Genomic DNA, 22531 nt, shown 5'->3' on the forward strand with positions numbered 1-22531 from the left:
GTTAAAAAATGCTCATTTTTTCAGTGTCAGTTGGTCAAATAAAATAGCACTTTCCAATATTAGTAACTAGGTCAGTGGAGCTCTTGTTAGCTGGAGCAAATACTACTAAGGTTTGTGAGGGAGTATGGTTAAAACATGAACTGAAATATCAACCATTAGCCTGTGTGGAGGGAAAAAATAAGGTCTATTTAGTTTGTGCTTGATTTTAGTATCACAGTATATTTTATTTCATGGAACTTGTTAACAGAATGTTTTTATTTGATGTTCACATACTTTCTCCTCTGATGTTGTAGTGTCTTCTTTCTACAACTGCCTTTGGGCAAGGAATATTTTTCATTACATATTTTGAGGGCCAAGAAATAGGTAAGCTCTTTGGTTAGGAGAAAAGCTTTGTAATTATTATTTCAAAAACATTGGAAATGTTTTTCAGTCTGTTCTGAAAATATCTCTAATAAATTAATAAGCTGGATCAAGTTCAGGTATATTAGGGGATGTAATCCTTTTTTTTTACTATTATAGCAAGACCAGTATTGATGGCTGTGGATTGAAAAAGTATCATAATGGTACAACAGTTTGTAAGAGTGGAAGAGCCAATTGCAGAATATATAACATAAATTTCCCACTGGACACTTCATCTTTACTGAAGGAAGGGCAAAATGTGTTTTGGAAAAAACTACTTTTCTTGACAATTATGTAAAAAGAATTGTAGAAGCAATATAATAATCCACTGTACTGCAAGCAAAGTGGCATTTTTAGTTAAAAAATGTGATATTTTTAATAAATTTACAACTTTGTTACTTTTGTTTTCCATTTAGCAGTATGGTAGTTTTCTGTAGCACTAGTGTTTGCGCCTTCTTTTTTCCTTTCATGTCTTCTACAATGTAATAATTTTATGAAGCAATTATTCAGTGAGTTCATTCATGTTTACCTCTGAATGCAGTCAATGTACATAATGCTTCTTAGTTAGAATTCACAGATTTTATAAACAACCCTTTCTACAACAGCTTCTCTACATTTTCCCAGCAGCAGTGTCACCTGTTGTTCTAAACACAGGTCTGTAGAGGCATAGAAATTTTTTCTCTTCATTAGGGTTACTGTTATTAACTGTGATTTGTCTTGTGCCAGTGCTTTAATACCCAGAAGTGTGTGGTGTTGATGTGTTTGTGATCTTTAATGCTGTGCTGATTTAGCTCTGACCTTTAAAAAAAAATCATTATTATTACTACCAGGAATTCAGTGGGATAATGTGCACCAGTCAACAGCACAAGGAGGATACATGACCTTTGGATGGATGTGCTGGATGATGTTCTTTGACTCCATTTTATATTTTGTAGGTGGCTGGTATTTCAGCAATATTATTCCTGGTAAGATCATGGGCTTGTTCTTATTTCATGTTTTTGAAGAAGTTATTTAATATTATTAATCCATTAATATCTTCACAATGTAAACATTCAGCCACCATAGGAAACACTTACTGTGTCATTGTCTTTCTTGTTTTTATGCAAATAAAACAAAAAATATGTATTTTTCTGAGTTATGGTTCTTTTGTGCAAAACTGCCTGACTTTCTTTAGGGACTGGGAAACAGCATCTTCCTAAATACATAAATACTGACTAGTGCTAACACATTGGACTAGAATTTGTAGCCAGGCATGAAATATCTTTTGTTTGCTGATGGGTAGGCCAAATATTTCATAGAAATAGGAATTTATTGGATCTTCACAGTAAGAGCATAGCAAAACTTTCTGGGAAAATGGTGAATCTCCTGTCAGTACCTGGGCTGAAACCCATGAACAACAGCATGTTTTCAGATAAAAAAAAACTTCAGACAGCACAGTAGCTATATCTTGTTCCCAGTCAGTCTACAGAGAAAAGAAATTGATTTTCAAGTATATTTTCAGAAAGTAGTGGCGTGTTTATTTAGATTTTTTAATGAACCAAGTTTTATAAGTCTTATTGAATTGGTTGATGTATTTGTAATCATAGCCTCATGCCTCACTGAATGTTTTACCTTTCCTCTGATTTGCATATGTTACTTTTTCTTCTGGCTACTTTGTATTTCTTTTTTTATTAAAATAAAATTAATTTTGCCTTGAAAGATGGGGTGGGTGGAATATGCAACTGAATTTTAATAACTTTATCTTCAATTGACACTTGCCCTTCAGTGTCAACGTAATGACACTCCAAACAGAGAGGGTGTGTATTGTGTGATGGGTAAGTCATGCCTGAAAATATCAGGCACTGCCAAAGATTAGTTTGTATATAGGAATGTGTTTTTTCCCTATTTGTTTATGTGCCACAATAACTGTTTCTTTTGGTGGCTGATTTGTTTGCATTTTGCAGATATTAATGGAAGAATTGATGCAATGAACTATTTTTATAATAAAAAAAATAAGCTCTTTCTCTTGGCAGGCTGTTCGGTGCATTTGCTTCCTTATGGGTTACAAGATTATGTTAGGTCTGTGATTCTGTTACACTTAAAAGCTGATTTGGAGACAGGGTAAAGCATCATTGAGGCTTGATTATTTTATGGAAGGACCTGGTTTTATGACCAAATGACTTTTTTTACACTTTATTAAAATTTTTAAGTAAAGTATTTGGTCTAATTAAATGGCCTAACCAGCTTATTGTAAGCAATAATAGGACATTTTTAGTCTACAAACAGATGCAAAATGACTATAAATTTTTCAACAGTTTATATAATAATTCTAACATAGGAAAATTTGGATTGAAGAACCGGTGGTACTTTCCCTTTACTGTTTCCTACTGGAAGAACCTGTGTGGTAGAGAGAGAAGCAAGAGACATTATCTGAATTCTAATATATTTTTCTTCAACGAAAACTTCCAAGAAAAAGGTTTGTAGTAATAGAATTTAATTATTTTTTTTTTTCTGAGTGGTGTGCTAGTCATGGTCAATCTGCTTTTATCATTGCTTGGTCCTGTATTATATGTTTAGATCTTATCCCTTTCTCTCTTTCAATATGGATTATATACTATGAATATTATATAGTAACTGTTACGCTACCCCCTGTAATGATTGATTCGTTCTGTGAAAACTATTGTACAGAAACATTTAAGAAAACTCTTTGAAAGTTGTAAAATAAGTATCTCCTGGGTTCATCCTGTCCCAGTGTATTTCCCCTTTCCTTGTTTGGATCTTCTGGAATTCACTGAACCCTTGCTGAATCTGAAACATGTTGGGCTTTCTTAATTTTTTAAAAATTTGCTTCTTGTTTCGGTGGAAAAATTATCTTTGTTAATTTCTTTCCCTTCTGTTTCTAAATTCCCTCTTCTATAATCACTTTTCTTTCTGTCTCTGCTTCTTAGCCTTTTGTCTAGAAAGCTGTTATTGCAATTAATTTTTTATCAGTCTCCAGATAATTTCACTGCTCTTCTATGTATGTTCACTTGCTTACAATTAATTCAGATTTTTTTTACCGTTTTCCCCCTCTCCAGTTCCTTTAGGGACATTCCCACATTTAGTTTAGGTTTTGGAAATGAAGGAGTAAGTCACTGTCACTTGTGTTCCATCTTGGGCCTTAGAACAACATGATGGGTTGTTGTGCTTTTGGGAGTTATAATATCTTAGAAATGATTCCAGTTGTCTGTAGCATAGGTGAAGAAACTGAACAACTCAGCAGTTTTACATACAGGTATCTCCTAGATTGGAACAGATTTCAAAATATCTTGAGGTTCATTTTTAACACTCATGGGAAAACGATTTGTATGAATCTTATCTGAATTTCTGCAATTTGAAACAACTCCATTTTGTTAACACAATTGCATTTGGTCCTTACATAAAATGAAGACTTCCAGTGTTTCCCTCTGGGTTCACCACATAATCTGCAGAAAACAAAGACACAAACTTCTCTGCCTGACCAGTTTTAGTGTGGTTTCTGGCTCAAGTTATTTAAGTGATTTCCTCACATCATGTGGTTGATAGCAAATTGCCTGTGTGTGAATGGTAAAACTTCTGCAGCAAAGGAGCTTGCTGTCCTTTAAAAGAAATGTGTACAATTGTACTGCCAATGGGATAAATGCAGCCATGAAGGATTTTCTAGGAACAGCAAAGTGACTTACTTCCAGGCAATTTCTTCACTTGTTCCATACAGCCCAGGTAAGGGCTGGTCCCAGAGGCGCAGAGAACCTTTAGGAAATCAGAGGTGTATGAGGGAGGAGCTGGGAGTGTAGGTCCTACCAGCTGGAACTAGAAATACAGCAGGGCTGGCAGTGACCAGGGCGCTGCATACCCACTTGGAGCTCTGCTTTGGAGAAGTCCCAGGGTGATCAGTTTAGTGCTTGCAAGTAACTTGGAGCTCTCCCCCTGAGTCTTTCCTGAGCCACATTGTCTGAGGCCCCTCTGCACTTGAATGATTTTTTGTTAATTTAAGGGATGCAAATTTAGGAAACAGCAGAAAGGTACCTGGAAGAGAGGTGCATGGCTAGGAGATCTCAGTACTGTCCCAGCTGCTGGTAGTGCCTTGCTAGCAAGTGACCTCAACTTTAGAAAGAATTTTTGCCAGAAGCTTAAAATTGAGTGTGAAAGCAGCAAAACATTTTCTTCATTCACAGTGTAAACAAACCAATCTTTGAAATAATTATGTATTTTTTTAATTTTTAATTTGATTTATACAATTCAAGCTTTTATGTATAGGATAGTTCTCTGTTCTTGTAATGTTTGCATTTTATTTACATAAAAGTATTGCAAAGAATAACTATAAACCATAAATATCTTATGTATAAGCATATCATAAGAATACTTATCTCTTATCATAATTCTCAGGCATAAAAGTTTGTTTCTTTGGACTGACATTCCAATCTGGTTTGCCTTTGCTTAAAAATAAACCAACTTGCTGCCATATCTCTAAGTCGTAATGAGTCAATAAAATATTAAACATTAATAATGTAATGGGGCTGCTGGTAGACTGTGCTCATGTTTGGAAAGTAGTGCAAACCTGACACGGAAAGGAAGGCAACTTCATTGATGTCATCTGGCATCTCAGTTTCCTGAGGATGTTACCTCACAGCTAGAAGATTGTTGGATATCTGCTTGCCTTGCTTACCTGGAATTATGCTTAGACTAGGCTGCTGCTCTGAATTGTTTCAGAGATCTGCTTTGTTTAGTTGACTGAAGAGAATTGAGAATATTAACTGCCTGTAAATATATGTCAATATTATGTGCCTGAAACTGGATGACATATATGAAGTAGCTTACACAGTTAGAATTTTCTAATGGGTATAAAAATGGGTATAAAAATAATGTTGTTATAAGTATTTTTTTACTAGAAACATAGCAACTATTTTATGACATTATCAAGACATATGTAGACATGCACATAACTTGGTGTAACAAATGGGCCAAATTCTTAGCCAATGTTAATTGGCATGGTATCTTTCATTTCAGTGTAGTTTGTGTCAGTTCAGTCAATTTGAACGTCTGTTCTAGGGTTTGGTAAATGGTAGGAGAAGTTATTTTGTTATTCTTTTTATGCACAAACACATGTTTAGATTCAGCAACTTGCTTGTTCTGCTACTCTCCCCCACGCAGACCCAGCACCTCAGGGTTGGAAAGTCCCTTGCACTGAAGGAGCCACCATTGGTGTCGTGCTGCTGTCCCTCACCAAAGAGCACGTGGATGGTCGGAAGGCTGCTGTTAAAGATCTCAACCTCACTTTCCATAAGGGCCAGATAACAGCACTCTTGGGACCTAATGGAGCTGGAAAGACAACAGTTATGTAAGCCTGACTTTTACTGCTGTTACTGTCCCCTCTGATCTCTGCTATGCTTTTTCAGTTAAAATTATGTGAACTATTTGCTGTGCTTTCCCCCCCCCGCCTCCAAATAAATACTTGATAAACTCCTCAAAGCACATGGAAAGTGAAGGTTGTATATCTGTGACAAAAGGAATGTAATGAGTAGAGAACTGAGTCCTCTGTGCCACTTAAACCATGATGTGATATCTCAGGAACAGCTTAAGTAGGACTTGGGCATGTCTGGTTGTGGAGTTGAACACATCTTGAAGGAGTGTTTTTTTTTTTGGCAACCTATCACATGGAGAGTTTGGAGTTTTATGGTGTTTTTGTCCCTAGAAGTTGCAGGGGACTTCTTTCTTGGCAGTTGACCAGAAATGAAAGTAATAAAATGAAAAATGACCTTTAAAAATGTCTCAACTAAGAAGTTTATATTTCTGCCTTTCTGTTAGCTATAATCAGCTTTCATCAAGCCAGTGATGCAGGATGGTACCTAACTGGGAAATACTCCTCTCAGAATACACATGTGAATAAGGAAACAATCACCTGTTAGATTTGGTTGGGAAAAAAAATATTGATTTTGCTCTGGAAGAAGGGAAATTGTGAACTCTTGAAACCATGTTCAAAAACCAAAACAAAAAACCCACCAACAAACCAATCAACCAAAAAAAAAAAAAAAAAAAAAACCGAAAAAGCCACCAAAAGCAAAAAGCAGCTAAACCCAAACCCAAACCATTGGTGATATCTCTATAACTATACTCGACTGAATTGGTGTTACTCTAAGGATGTTAAAACATGCCTCTAAGGATATCTAAGTGATGAGCTAATTGCATGTTATCTTGCTGAATTCTTTTTTTCTTGTGTTATATCAGATCCCTGTTGACTGGTCTGTACCCACCGAGCTCTGGCACCATTATTGTTGATGGGAAGGACATACGGACTGAGCTGGCTGCCATCAGGACAGAGCTGGGTGTTTGTCCCCAGTACGATGTCCTGTTCAGCACGCTGACAGTGCGGGAGCATCTCCTGCTTTACGGGTCAGTGAAGGCACCAAGGTGGACAAAAGAACAGTTGAATGAGCAAGTCAGTGGGTACGTTTTCCTTTCTTTTCCTGAAATCTGTCAAGTAAATTGGTAATGATTGTTGCAAGCCACCTAAAAAAAAAAAAAAAAAAAAAAAAAAGAGAAAACACAAAACTTGCAAGAAAACAACAATGGAGCCTGCAGGGTTTTGTGAGTTTTTGGCACATTTCATGTTCTGAAATCATGACTTGAAGATAGATTTCATAGCATCTAACTATTACTCGAATATATTTGTAGTGGGAACTGTCACTGTTTAAAAACCTGGTATACAGAACCATCAAATAATGATGTTTTTCACTGGAGTGGAGGTGGTTAGCCTTATAGAAATTGCAGGTGTTCTGCCTCATGCTGTCTGCTTTACCTCTATCCTTGCTGGAGAAGCAGATAGAAAGAAAACTGCTGTGCTTGCCCCGAGTTTTTAAATAAATCAACAAAATGACTTTATATATTTGTTATCCTGTATTCCTTTGCTTGCAGCAGAAGGAAGGTTAGAAAACCAGAAAATCCAAGTAAAGGCAGTGATTGCTACAATATTTTTAAATAAGCCACCTCATTTTCCTTTGCCAAATCCAGCCTTGAAATGTTTTTAATAAATGAAGAAGTTTACAAAAAAAAATACAATAGCAAAAATAAGTCAGAGCTCTGACATGAACTCACAGGATTTGCCACTTGTCAGGTTAAAAACATTTGCTAATGTTTTTGTGCTGAGACTTCCTCGATGTAGGACTAGATCTTATATTTTCCTAGTGTATATTAAACTAACTAGTAAACTGTACAAGCTGAGATCTGGTTCATTAATAGTAAACTGCATTTATTCTACTTCAGAAATAAAAGGTATGCTTTTCAAACAGTGTGGCAGTGTAAATAGTTTGTGTTTACCTTCTGATTCATGCTAGACTCTGTGAAGGGCTGGGCATTTCCATGCTTCAGTGGAAACAAATGTCAAGTTGATGGAACTTCTCCTTAAGTGTACAATCAGGCAGAGGCATTTGTGGCAAAGTGGCTTTCCTTGGCAGCTATCATAAAAGCCTGTTACTTTTAAATTTTGATCTGAATGAACTCAGGTGTGGACACTCTGTTCTCTCCAGAAACAACAGAAGGAATTCTCTAGAACTTCAGACACAAAACAAACTTAGTAAATGGTTTAAAAGTGATGTGAAATAATATTCTGTATCTTAATGTACCTAGAATGCTGAATTGTAATTCTAGCAGCAGTCTGTCATACTAATGGCACATGAGAACACTCAGAACTCTGCAGGCCTTGCTACAGAGGAAAATTATTTTTAAAGACAACAAATGCTTTAAAAGACTTCAGAGAAATTAGAAAAGCAACAAAAGAATGAAGCAAAAAGTTTTTATTGACTAAAAAAACAGGTTTCTAAAGAGATTAAGAATAAATTTTCTCACTATATGTCTATAGAACAGCTATTGAAATGTGTTTTCTTAAAAATGAGAAATTCTCTCAGGATAAATCGCTTATTCATTCAGACTGCATAGTCACCAAAATGATTCAGGAGTTTAACTTAGGACTGTTGAGCCTTCTATGTCTTGCTTGACAAGCTGATAGCAGCTGAAAGCTCTTAGGTCAGTGACTGTATGCTCAGTGTGATGAAGAATAAGCTAAAGGTCTTATAGTGTTGCCTTTATTAATAATGATTCCATACCATGTTCAGATAAAAAACCAGCATCTTGCAAGGGCAAGGGCTGAATTGGAAACATCTGTAAGATATCTCCCAGTCCTTAACATAGGAATTAGATTAGATTTGATTAGATAGTATTATTCTACCCAGGGATCTCTAATCAGTTTATTTCATTAAACTAGCAGTCTTTATCATTATTTAAAGGGGCTGTAATCTGTAGTTTGCAGAAGTTGTTGGACAAACTAGTATTAATTTTATTATCTTTAATTTAAAATTTTCCTTTACAATATTATTTAAAATCTGTGCATCTGAGGATGATAAGCATTTGTGCTTTGTAGGTAGAGATTTTTTTTCCTATTTGTTTTTGATACTAAAGTGTATAATCAGACAGAGGTACTGATTTTATCGCTTTCCAGTTACAATGATTTTCAGTACTAGTTCTCTGAGTGGACAGAATGTGACTATTTTCTAGTCACATTTTCAAAATTGTTTCTGTTTCTGTATTCTTATTTCAGAGCTCTGGAAGATGTGGATTTATCCCAACATCAGTACAAACTTGTTGGAGCCCTTTCTGGGGGAATGAAAAGGAGGCTGTCAATTGCCATCTCCTTTATTGGAAACTCAAAGACAGTAGTTCTGGATGAGCCCACGAGTGGCGTAGATCCATGTTCTCGCCGTAGTATCTGGGATGTTCTTCTGAAGTACAAAGCCGGTACAAAGTTTATGTGCATAATTTGCTTCTTATTTTCTTTTCTGGATTTCTTTTTTTTCAATAAATTTAATATGGATAGTCAAAGTGTAGTCAAAATATTATCAGAAGCTAAATACATTAATTTCTGAGGAAACATTAAGTTGATCTTGGTAACTTTAAGGCAAGTCAAATGGCATTACAAGAATTATCTGCTACTGTACAGAAAGACACCCAATCTAAAAAAGGTTGAGCTTAGTTTGAAGTCCTGTCCCAAAGTTTCTCCCCTCTCTTCAGCTTCTCAAAATTACTATCTGGTTTCCATTTCCCATTTTGCATATACCTGTATGTATATGCTTACATACTTCTAATGAAAATATCTTCATCAGTCAGTCTGCTACACTAATTCTAAAATTGATTGTGGGAAGCAAACCCTTCAGCTAGTGAGCACTCAATTAGCTGTAATAACTCACATTGAATTATCCATTGAAAAAGACACTGCTGTTATGTCATTTTAAGGAATTTCTTAAGCTTTTAAAACAGCTGGAGGTTCTAAAGCCTTAATACTGTTTGCTATGTACAAAACAGGGCAAAGTAACTTTAGAACTGAATCTAACTCAATTTCTAGTTCTGACAGCGTATTTTGTTTGAGTCCTGTAGTTGACATTCTAAAGAGTCCTGAAAATATGTTTCCCTAGGGCTAAAGGACCCATCTCAGGGGTTTCTCTAGAAACCAGGTTTTGTAGATATGTACCAATCTTTGTCATGCAGGTTGCACACTGATCTTTACCACCCACCATCTTGATGAAGCCGAGGTGCTCAGTGATCGCATTGCCATCCTGCAGCGTGGCCAGCTGAGGTGCTGTGGCTCTCCCTCTTATCTGAGGGAGACATATGGCCAGGGACACAGTCTAACACTCATAAAAAAGGTAAGTTAAGAATGTACTGTACTGAACTGGAGAGTACTTGCCAAGTATATTTTAAGGAAGATGTGAGACAAGCTCATTTTCAGCTAAACGTATTACTTTCCTGCCAGGAAGTAATATGTTTAGTAATATGCTTCTTAGAGAACCAGCAAAACATGTTTTTATTGGCTTCCTTGGTTGTTTGGCTGGGTGGTATTATTATTGCTATTTAGATGAACACAATGGCATCTTTGAAAACGGTGAATATCAGTATTTAGCTAAAAATGGGCTTGTCTCACTGTCCTTTATTCCTGGGAGGTAGTCTTGTATCCCAGCTGTGATGCAGTTTAATCAGTGGAATTTTTCCTGCATGAATTCTAATATTAAGACCAATATTTCTGGTAATATTTAATTTTTTTTCTGCATGATTATCTTTCTTTCTTCATAGCCCTCTGTGTTTGAAATCCAGGACCCTAAGCACATTGTTCAGGTCACTTCTCTGGTACAGACCCACATTCCAGAAGCCTTCTTGAAAGATAACAGTGGGACTGAGCTGACCTATGTGATCCCAGAAAAGGCAGATAAGACCTCTTTTAAAGGTCTTTTCCAAGCTTTAGACCAAAGCCTTCAGCATCTACATGTGACTGGCTATGGCATTTCTGACACAACTTTGGAAGAGGTACTTGTAGTTTTTCTGTGTAATGACATTTTCTTGGTTAGAGAATCTTGGTTGTATGATTGTATCTTTTATATTGCACAATTTCCTGTAAGAAGTATGTTAAAAAAAAAAAAAAAAAAACAGCAAGCAAACAAACAAAACCTCCCAAATCAGGTAAAATCTATACTGTATAGTTTTGCTTTGCTGTTAATTTCAGCACCCACTCTACTATGACATATTTTTTTATTTTAAGAATCTAATGTGAAGACTGGTGAACTGTGCAACCCTTAAATGTTTTTTTCTGCATTAACTTAAGGGAAATGTAATGTGTCATTGACTTTATGAGAAGCAGTGTTGTCCTAGGCCCATCGCATTGGAAGAAGCTTTGGGCTTTCAAGTCTGGTGATTCATCTCAGGTAGCTCTTTGGACTGTAAAAAAAAAAAAAAAAAAAGCTAAGAATACATTCTAACTTACTAGTTCTGAAGCTTAGGACTTAGCCAAACAGTGTGATGAAATACCTAAAGATTATTTTCTGTGTGTAGCAGGAGAGAAAGTCTTTGATATATGTATGCATCAACATATATACATACATATATATGTACATGTATATATGTGTATATACTAAATGCATCAGAGGAAGAGAATCTGTTATGCATTTTCATCATTCTGAATTTAGCTCTGTGTAAATAGCCATGTCAGCAAGTGGTTATTTCCCTTGGACTCTTTTTACCCCATCTATAATTTCTAAATAGCAAGATTCCCTAAACCAAGTACTGTACTATAGATCCTTTAGAAATAATTCTTTTTTTCACTTCAAGTGATGATAGGAGGTTAATGTTTATTAAACTTGTAAACTATGTATGATAGGAGACTAATGTCTCCTATCATACATAGTTTACAAGTTTAATAAACATTTTATTTCATGTTATGAAGTAAATTAGATTCCTGTGATACAATTCTATGAGGCAAGTAAAAAAAATATTGAAAAGTTTTTATTTTCTTATAGAAGATGGATGATTAACATGGTATAAGGAATATTGTTCGCTGACAAACAGGGATTTGGAGGTGATGTATATATTAAGAATACTTTTGGGTTACATCTCCATGGGATAACACAGGACTTTCCAGAACTGACATGTATAAAGTAAGTGTGAAGTTGTCATGGATATGAGGAAGATTCCTCAGTGAGCTGAATCTGTGACTCAGTTGAGAGCGTGCTTTTAGCTGTTTTGTGAAGAAGTTTAAAACATCTTTAAATGTGGTATGAGATATTAATGTATAATTCTTCAGCTTGAAGATTTAATGCATTAATTTGTGTTGATTTCTGTCATCTCTTCATCTCATCATTAATTGTTGTTACAACCTCAATTCTCTATTATCTTATCAGAAGCCTCTTTGCATTGGGCCCTAAAAGGATAGCACATAATGGCACTATTTAATCTATTCAAGCAATTCAATCTGAAAACTAAGAACCCTGGCCTTAAAGGAAGAAATGTATTATAATTTTTTTTATCCTTTCTTTTTGTCTTATACACTCATCATTATTCTTTTTCATTCTGAGGGACACTAACACTCTCTAAAAATCTAAAATAGACTTCCATTCATATTTCAAAGGAATCTTGAAGTTCTAACAAATCAGTTTCTGACACCTTTAAATCTCACTAATGCTATATTTGTTCAAATTTAGGCTTTAGATATAATTTCCAACCATTTGTATTTGTGTATTTTATAATACTTGTAGTCCAAAGTGTTGATAGAAACAAAAGAAGAATAGAAGGGTAGTTAATTAAATTCAGCATATACTAAGAGATCTCTGGAGAATGCTGTTTCACTTTCTGGCGGCTCTGGAGATTTCAAAGCTTATTGCTTTCTTGCTTTTCTTTGAGGGGAGAACAAAATGATTGTAACATCTTTTCAAAATAGGATGTGTCAAATTTTGTTAATTAAGTACTGTTTTAAAATTATTTTCTTTGAAATTACCTGAGAGTTTGCATCAAAACTTTCCAGGGAAAGCCATATACCTCCTTGAAATGATGGGCACCTACTAGTGAGATGCAGGGTGCTCCACCACATTCTGGTGATGGCATAATCACATTAATCTATTTCAGTGTAATATTCTCATTTGGCCAGACTTGTTTCCTCAAGGACAAAAAGCACTTTTTGTCCTTGGCAAGGACAAGTCCTTCATCAGATATAGACTTGCTATTCAAAACAGAAATTAAACAGAATTTCATAGAATTACAGAATTTCACAGAACATTCTGAGTTGGAAAGGACCCAAAAGGGTCATCAAGTCCAGGTCTTAAGTGAATGGCCCACATGGGGATTGAATGCACAACCTTGCTGTCATTAACACCATGCTCTGACTAACTGAGCAAGCAGGAATTGCTAAGGCATGTGGGGAAGGGATGCTCTGCTGAGGTCGAGTATACACCTTCATTTAGATGTAGCAAGAACATACTGTCTCTTTGTCATGGTGCCTAATCCTGACTTTTCCATACCTGTATATTTCGGAGGGTGCTCACTCTGTTAATAACATTGTTAGGCTAATACCACTTCTGTCCACAATATCTGGTGCAACATCAGGTAAATTATCATATCTTCTCTACAATGCAGTCCCTAATGATTCCCATTCTTAAAAAGATGTTTGAAAACTGGGGAGGACTGGGCAATGCAGGTGGCCTTCTGCCTTTACAGCTGTATCAGAGTATGTGTCAATGAAGCTGACAACAGACATAGGATGTATTAGAAAACCATTTGATGGGTTTGTTTATTTTTTTTTTTAAGGTATAACTACATTCTCTCTACAGTGACTTAATGAGATTAAATAAGAAAATGTGTCTGCTGCTATTTTGGCACTGAAGTAAACATAAGCAGGCAACGTTTTGAGGTGTAGGCATTGTCCTAGCCATAGATGTGTAGTTACTTTGTGGTTTCACTAAGTGGTTTACACACCTGAAAGACAGGATGCCATCTGGAGAGACCTAGACATGATCAAAAATTGAGCCCATGGGAATCTCATGAGGTTGAACAAGACCAAGTTCAAAGTGCTGCACCTGGATCAGGGCAACACTCAGTACCAACACAGACTGGGGATGAACAGATCGAGAGCAGCCCTGCTCAGAAGGATTTCGGAGTGCTGGTGGATGAGAGACTGGACATGACCCAGCCATGGACACTCACGGCCCAGAAAGCCAAATGTGTCCTGGGCTGCATCCAGAGGAGCGTGGCCAGCAGAGCCAGGGAGGGGATTCTGTCCCTCTGCTCTGGTGAGACCCCACCTGCAGTGCAGCATCAAGCTCTGGGGGCCCCAGCACATGAGGGACCAGGGACCTGTTGGAGCGAGTCCAGAGGAGGGTGCCAAGGTGAACCTCTCCCATGAGGAAAGGCTGAGAGAGTTAGGTTTGTTCAGCTGGAAGAGGAGAAGGCTTTGAGGTGACATAATTGTGACCTTCTAGTACCTAAAGGGAGCCTATGAGACAGAGAGGGACTTTTCACAAGAGCATGCAGTGACAGGACAAAGGGGAGTAGGTTTAATTTAGACATTAGGAAGAAATTCTATTTTATGAGGATGGTGAGGCAGTGGGTCAGATTGTTCAGAGGAGATGTGGGTGTCCCATCCTTGGAAGTGTTCAAGACTAGGCTGCATGGAGTTCTGAGGAATCCAGTCCAGAGGAAGGTGGTGTCCGTGGCAGAGGGGTTGCAACTAGATGATCTTAAAGGTCTCTTCAAACACAGAGCATTCAGTGATTCTATGATTCAATTGTTGCAGATTATTTTGGTTTGCTTGACAGAATTGGTGTTCAGAGCCATTATCAAGCAGATCCAAGAAAACAAATTAGAATGTGGTTTTAGACTGTCAGGATCTGCCTCCAGGGTCTAATACGGACATATCAGGCCAGAAATTTCTGGCCTCGCAGTTAATGGCCAAAGTTTTCCCTGAAAGCTGGCAGGTAACAAATGTAATCAATAACCACTGTTAAATGGCAATTATATTGACTAAGCAAAATATGGTTTTGTAACAGTCAGACCTTAGAAAGTCAAGAAATATCTTTCAAGAGCTATAAAGCACTTCACATTGACAGGTTTTTATTGTCTATTGTATGAGCTCCTTGGGAACAAGGAATTTTTGTTATAGCTGATATCAGGTTCTTTTGTGGGAAGAAATAAATGGTTTTGTAATGATTTCTGAAAGTGCACTGTGGGTATAATCAGTCTTGCAGCTCAATCCAAACAGAGAGGAAAGAGCAAAAGAAAACTTTCATCAAGACAAAGAAAAATTTGGTTGTGATTTTTCTGTTTAATTTGAGATGCTCATGGTACTCGTATTTCCCTTAAACTTTTCTTTCTTTTTACCTGGGGTTCTTAGATCACTATTTAAATTGCAGTTCAGGTTAAGATAAGAAAATGTTATTGTGTTTTTAGCTTGAGCTTAAAAGAAGTTGGGGAGTGTGTGAATAAGGCTCACTATGAAAGCTTCTGCAAGGCTGAGGTATGGATAAATGAAATGCATGTCTGTGAAATTCAAAGGGCTTTATGAGGACATAACTGTGAAACAGGTTTAAGGAAGAAATAGTAGGTTGAACACAAATCTGTTTGGCAAAGTGTTCAATTTAAATAAAGTGTCTATTTAAATAGACCTCATGATTGTGAAGCTGGTGAATTCTGCTGGGTTTTTATAATTTTAAGTCCCTTCTGACATGTGTTCCCCTACTTTAGAAAATTCAATCCTTTCATTTTCAATCCGGTGCATATTTTTAGATTGCTGCTTTTATAAAAAATAATTTCAGTTTTTCTCGTGGTGATATTAGGTAATGGGATCCTATCATCTCTACCCAATTTGCACACTAATGTTTTGCTACAAAACACACATTGTTGCCTGGTCCTCTCTGTAGTATTAGTTTTATAAGACTTTGTTCACCTTGGCTGTCTCTGATGGTTGCCTGTCCTTTCAATGTCTTTCAGTAATGTTAATGTCCATGTGCTTGCACATATCTAGGCACATTTCCTGAGTGTCCCTAGACACTGTGAATTCCCTGGTTTCTGTGAGTTCTCAGCTCTGTAGGATTTTGTACATTAGATTTAGATGTTCTAGTACAACTAGAACTCTAGAACTCTTTGGTAACAGTTCTAGTTGTTCCCAAAGATTTCTAACTGGGGCATCAGAAGAGAATTAAGCTGTTTCCTTGGTAAAAACTGCAGTAACTGAGTTCCAACATACCAAGGCTTAGGAGCATAAAAAGCCAACCAAGGGCAGACAGTCTATTAAAAAATCTTTGTAGATAGTAGTATTCATAGGTCAGCAATGTTTTGCACAGGTGTTTTTGCATCTATTGACATTTATTTCATTTCCCTTATCCCCAAGATTTTAACTGGAGAGCTTGACTAATTTTATAGTCATATTCCAGCAAGGTGTTTACAGCAGGCAGTAGTAATTTCTGGCAGTCTGGATGGTTTAGTGTATATATATATATATATATATATATATATATATATGTATAGTTTTAGAAAATTGATTATAAATTACTTTTTTCTACTTTCATGAAAGGTTTTTCTGAAGCTGCTGCAGGACTCAGAGAAGATGCCCTGTGTTCCACGGGCAGCACACCTGGACCATACAAATGGTGCTGAATCAGCCTGTAAGTAAAAAATGATGTGCCTTCTGAAGCAACTAGATTTATAAAGATCAAAAACACAAATGTAAGCATGCACAAAATTCCCAGAGGTGAGGAATGCACAAGCAAATGGGGATTACTTCTTGCTACCATCTGGTAATTTCTTTTTTGTGTGTCTGCCTTGGGAAGTAGTTTTTATATGTCTGCTGTGATTCACCTCTAGCCCTTCACAGTCATCTTCTCACCCTTCTGTGTACACGAACATTCTCTCACTGCAGCTGCACTGACTTACTGCTTTGTACCAGTCCCTGGAAACTAATTATCCTCTTTGTCTCATACTGAAAATGGATAAATATTACAGACATATACCACAGATATAAAATCTCTACACTCTAAGAAAAGTACATTCATGTTCATCCACATAGAATTCAAAAGAAGAAGAAAAAAAAGCTGGTTCCCTTGTAGTAGGAGATCATTCATCTTCTTAAGTGGCGTGTTATTTTAGGTTCCTTTACATCTTGTTTTAAAGAAAAACCCTCCATACTTTCTATTTTTCTGCCCTGCAAACCTGGGAGGAGGTTCTTGTGAATGCTTCTGAAAACACAGGAAGATTTTTCTCTCTTAAAAAGTCTCTTCATAAGAAAAATCACTAATCATCACTAATGATCATAAGGTGATGCCATTACAAAATCCAAGACTCAAGTTTTCTAATGACAGTGTCCATCGAGTTAATGAATGTTATCACATTGGTTCTGGGATTTTCATGCTTCTATATTTATCATGTTTCCTTCTATTTGAAGATTGACATTTAGATTACAGTTTTCTTTGGTTAGATGTCAAGCACTTTGTTCTATGTGAAGTACTTTTCATTATGTTTCTATAAAGTACAGGCTCAGGGAAGTCCTGATCTGTGGACCTTCAATGTTACTGTAACAGAAATAACAATTTTCAGCCAAGTTTTCTTTATTTGTTAAGATAAATTCAATTGAATCTGCCAATAATAAATAACCATTGCCAATAATGTTGGTCTAAGGTGAGACCTTTTCTCACAAAGCAAGCTTGAATAGATGACTTTTTCCAGAGGGTGTGTGTGCTGGGCTATTCCATTTGAATCAGTGAAGATGTAAGTGTATAAAACTAAAACAACTTCACTAAGCAAATAAAATTGCCACTTTTGTCGGTGGTGAGAATGAGACTTCTATTCAAAACACAGTTTTGAATATCCCTTATTTTATAGCAGTCAATTTATTTCTTCAAGACCCAGCTAGGACATCTGAACTAGTTTCATATCATAACAATCTGTCTTCTCCACATTGCATTTTCATTAAAGAGTAAGATTTACAGTTCCTAAAGTAATGAAGACAGTATATTCTACCGAAGAACTTGATATACTTTCCCATCTGCATCTCAAAATGTATAAAGTAGTATTTGTTAAAATTATTACATTAATAAAGAATTGAGTAATCAGAGACTCTGTATTTTTTCACCCTGATAAATTATAGCAAGAATATGTGATGATAATGCCATTTCTTTGAGGATGAGAGTACTGGAAAATTGTCATTCATTGCACATGACTGTCATTCATCATTAAGGACAGTTGTGAAGTGTAGGCATAAGAGATCTCGGAAATGGTCATGAAAAGTATCCATCATTGTCAAAGTCAACTAGAATATTCCATGGGCAATAGCTTGACTTGTGTAACTTTGTCTTTGAAAGCAGGTTCAAAGGCAGTCAAACTTTCTGTTGTCAAAGTAGTCAAATGAATTTTCAAAACCCCTTAGAGCAAGCAGCTGGGATTATTGAGGAGATCACAGGATGCTGCTATTTGATTTGTAAAAGAATTTAGACTAGAGAGATGCTTTCACAAAGCACAGATCTGAGCTCAAACAGAGGTGTTGGCTATCCTTTAATGCTGTTGAGCCCTTGGGGTGTCAGGATTGTGCAGAAACCAAAATGCCTAATGTCTCCTGGACTAGGAGGCGTAGCAGAGATGTGTATGTCTCCTTAAACGAAACTGCAGAAAATCAGTACATGATTTAGGCTGACCACCAATGCCAAAACCACACAAGAGACATTATTTCAGCAAAATATGACAGGATCTCACTAAAGTCAGAGCTGAGACAATTTCTAGTTATGTTTTATAGTGTCTTAGTGTATTGTGTATGATTGGAATTGAGCTAAATATCTTCATAGTAGCCTATATGGTGCTGTGTTTTGTATTTGTGACTGAAACAGTGTTGATAACACGCCAGTGTTTTTCTATCACTGAGTAGTATTTGCGGTGCCAAGGCACTCTCTTTTCCCACATCCCTGCTATGAGTAAGCTGAGGATGGGAAAGAGGATGTAAGGGGACATGACCTGGACAGATGAACTAAACTGACCAGAGACTTATTTAATGTCACATGGCCATGCTTGGCAACAACAGCTTTTTTGAGGAGGTAGCTGTTGCTACCAATGGCTGAGCATGTCTACTTGTGGGAGGCGGTGAGTGATTGCCTTTGCATTATCTGGGTTGGATTTTTTTGGTTTTTAGTGGGTTTGTTTTGGGTTTATTTTTTTTTTTTTTTTTTTTTTTTTCCTTTACTTCTGAAACTGCCTGGATCCTGACCCACAATTTTTCTCACTTCCTGTTTTCCAATTCTCTTCCCCATCCTGCTGGAGGAGGGGGAGTATGGGCGAGCAGCTGCTTGGTGCTTGGCTACTGCTTAAAGGCCAGCAATGCTCAAATAATGTAAAATAAACTCAGAATTATTTGAGCATTTCTAAATGCAAATGTTATCGGTAAGTAGCAGTCCGTTAATTAAATTAGCTGTAACAGTTTTAATATTGGTAATTTTAAAGATGCAATGCACACTGTAATATATAGCAGTTTGTTTCCATTGTGAATGGTTTACTCAATTTTTTTAGTTTTATTCTAATGAAAAAAACCTTAGACTAAAACTCACCTTTTTGTGAAAACAGTTAAAATTTTGTTTTTAAGTCAGGGATTACTGTGTGTGCAGACATAGTACATAGATATATTATAGTCATGCATTATTCATTTATACACAGTTGGAACACATGGTAGTTATTGTTTTGTAGATGTATACAGAGCATGCAGAAAAATGGCTAGACTGAGCTTGCAATGACTGTTTGACAAGACCACTGAAGCCAAATAGCCTAGAGAAAATGGAGAAACCAACTCTATGGAGGCCAATAAAATTATCATAATCCACAGCCGGCAGTATATATACAGAAATAATCAGGAGAACTAAGAGCAAGTCCAAGAGATGAGTCGCTAACCATGGATAAATGACAAAATAATCTGAACATATGCAAAAGCAGGTAATAGGCTAGTGAGCAGTCTCATTGGCTCATTCAGGGACCAATATTGTTGAATTAAGATAGATGTTTTGCTGAAGAGCCAAATTATTTAATTTTCTAGCATTTATTGTCTTGGAAATTTCTGGGAGATGCCAACTTTGGATCTAGTCCCTTCTGGCAGTAAACTGCAGTTGGAACCCTTGAGGTAAAATGAAATGAAACAGTAGAAAATTCAAAATTTATTATTATATTTTTGCACACAGTAACATTTGAATTTTCTTGCCATAGAATTGCAGAGACTTACAGAGACTTAGAGTATTGCCATACATTTTAAAAAGCCAAAGAATGACTATTAGTGGATGTATAATATGATCGGCTACAGTAACAATAATGCTATTAAAGCTTACATGCCTCTGGACTTCTTGGATATGTTAGCCTCTGAAAGTGTGGGTGTGGAAGCAGGTTGATGCATAACTACTTTTTAATGTTGCTTAACCCTTTCTCTGAAGCAGCTGGTGTTAGCCATTTTGAACAATATTGGGCTGAATGTGACGTTGCTCCTTTTAGGATTGGTGAGCTCAACAATAGACAATACTTATAAAGTTCAACTAAAAGCTAATTTACTAATTTACAATTTTACAAGAAATTGCAGCTGACAAAAAGCAGTTGTTAATAGTGAAACATCAAAATGAAGAGCTTTTGTGAATTTCAGCTGTTTCAACTTTCCCTTTTAATTATCTTCATAACTGACACTGAAGTAAACATAACCTTGCTGATGAAAAAGAAAGACAACTGCTGAAAGGTGATAAGTAAGACCAGTCCTAAGGACTGAGTTAGATCACTTGAAAAGCTGAATCCATTTTAAATAAAGGGCATTTTAATTAAGCCAAATGCTAGGCATGTCTGTGTAATGGGAAGTAATATTCTAGAAAGCACTGACTCAGAGTTATCTGCTGATCCTGGTTGAGAAGCATTTTAAGACAGCTAAGGTGATTTATATTTGAACTGAATGTACAAAATGATGTGAAGAGGTCATTTTGACTATCCATTCAAAATTGATGAGACTGATGCTACAATACTAGTACAACCCTTTTGTCCACATTTTTAACTTTGAATGACTTTAGGGAGAAATTGAGAATTCAGAAAGTGAGCAGAGAAGAATTAATATTTGGAGGTTGGCAGTGAAGTCCTTATAAAGGCACCATCAGGACTCCTTTAACATAGTTTATCAAAAATAAGATAGAGAAGTGGTTTGCTTAAAAATCGTATTTTTTTTTTAATGCATGGAAAATATTGTTAAAGTACAATTCTACCTTTTATTTCAGCAGAAGAGGAATGAAATAAAGGAAGCAAAAAGTAAGCAAATAGCTGTAATCTGAAGACAGGCAAGAGTTAATTAGCAGTTGGGGTTATTCTTCCAAGGGAAGCGTGTTTCTTCTCTTGGTACATTTGACACAAGACTTGGGTCTTTGCAGAAAATATGCTATAGTAAAGGGTGTTATTGATTTCTGCACTTGAGCAGCAGAGTGGAATTTGATGTCTTTTGGTAGGTGATCAAGTGATTTCTTCTATTCTTAAACAGTATCTTTTAATCCACAATGACAAATTGAGTTCACTGTAATTACAAATAAAAAGGTTTGTCAGTGATTTTTACAATATCCTTGAAGTTGTATTTTAACATCCATTTTTAAATGGAGCTCAGTTCTTTCAATTCCCTGTAAAATTTGCATGAAATAACCTAGGAATTATTGCAATACTCCACCTTGCAAAATGTAACTTGATTTATGAGAAGAATATTGTAGACACAAAGCATCAGTTTCTCTGTTTAGAAGTAACTATTTCAGAGACATGAAGGTAGGTATAACCCTACCTGCCTTCCTCACACCTCATATTCTACATAAACTATTATTTTTCTCCCTCATAATATGAGTCTTATGTGCTGGACAAAAGTTTCACTTAGATAATCAACACAAAGTCATACATATGGTGTCAGGAAGTATTTGTTGCTAATAGCTAGTCTTTAGGTTTTATATGGAAAGTAAATTCTGATGGTTTCTTGCCTTGCTGGAGCTTACAAGTGGAGTGTGTGTTTTATAGATCTTTTTGTGTTTTATAGATCTTTTTGTGTGTTGTGTTTACAGATGAAGAAAGCATTTGTGTATGTATACACATGCATACAAGTATTTTAAAACAATTTTGCTTTATTAATGATGTTGAACTAGCAACACAGGTGCTTTAACTTCAATTATGTAAGGAATGTGAATGACAGTTTTTTAAAGAAATGCTTATCAAGAGTAAGGTGCTTGCTTTTCATTCTGAAAGGGAACATTGCTTAGGGAAGGGGCTTCGTGAAATCCTCCTAATGTCTTGCCTCATTTATTCAGGAAATACCCGAGATATGTAGAAGCTGTGCTACACATCTTAGTTGTGTTAGTAAGACTCACTTTGAGGCTGATGCTTCTACATGAAACTAGATTTTCACCTGTCCACTTCCGTCTCAGAAGTATCTCCTTTGGTGAAATTGTTGTCTCTGCTCTGTTGCTAAAACATTCCTTTTGTGCACCAAAAGCCCACAAAGACTTTAGCAATATTAATACATATTTTTTTCTCAATACTAGCAACATTCTGCAGTACTACATGGTTTTTGTTTGGGATTTTTTTTTGTTTGTTTGTTTGTTTTCCTCAAAACTAAAAAAAAAAACTGGTTTAGGAGTTACAGGGACAAATGTAAGGTAGCTTCAGTATGAAGGGAAGTATGTGGAGCACTTAGGACTGCCCTTTTTTGCCAACTTTTCATACGGTAAACTTGTTACAAGATGATACAAGATGTATATTACACCGTTGCTAGCCAGTTCTTAATTTGAAATATAAGTGGGGCCTTCATGATAGT

At 36.2% G+C, this 22531-nt stretch overlaps 1 protein-coding gene across 1 annotated transcript in view; it reads left to right on the top strand.

The window, feature by feature from the left end:
- The window catches only part of ABCA13 (ATP binding cassette subfamily A member 13), a 166520-nt gene that overhangs the window by 64454 nt on the left and 79535 nt on the right, over positions 1-22531 (top strand). Inside the window, exons 27-35 of the mRNA XM_053950805.1 lie at positions 294-363; positions 1230-1364; positions 2717-2854; positions 5548-5734; positions 6622-6840; positions 8987-9183; positions 9931-10088; positions 10513-10743; positions 16271-16361. Of these exons, the coding sequence (XP_053806780.1) occupies positions 294-363; positions 1230-1364; positions 2717-2854; positions 5548-5734; positions 6622-6840; positions 8987-9183; positions 9931-10088; positions 10513-10743; positions 16271-16361 (1426 nt within the window). The remainder of the gene's footprint in view (positions 1-293; positions 364-1229; positions 1365-2716; positions 2855-5547; positions 5735-6621; positions 6841-8986; positions 9184-9930; positions 10089-10512; positions 10744-16270; positions 16362-22531) is intronic.

This window comes from Vidua chalybeata, chromosome 1, assembly GCF_026979565.1.
Source record: "Vidua chalybeata isolate OUT-0048 chromosome 1, bVidCha1 merged haplotype, whole genome shotgun sequence".
NCBI classification, from domain to species: domain Eukaryota; kingdom Metazoa; phylum Chordata; class Aves; order Passeriformes; family Viduidae; genus Vidua; species Vidua chalybeata.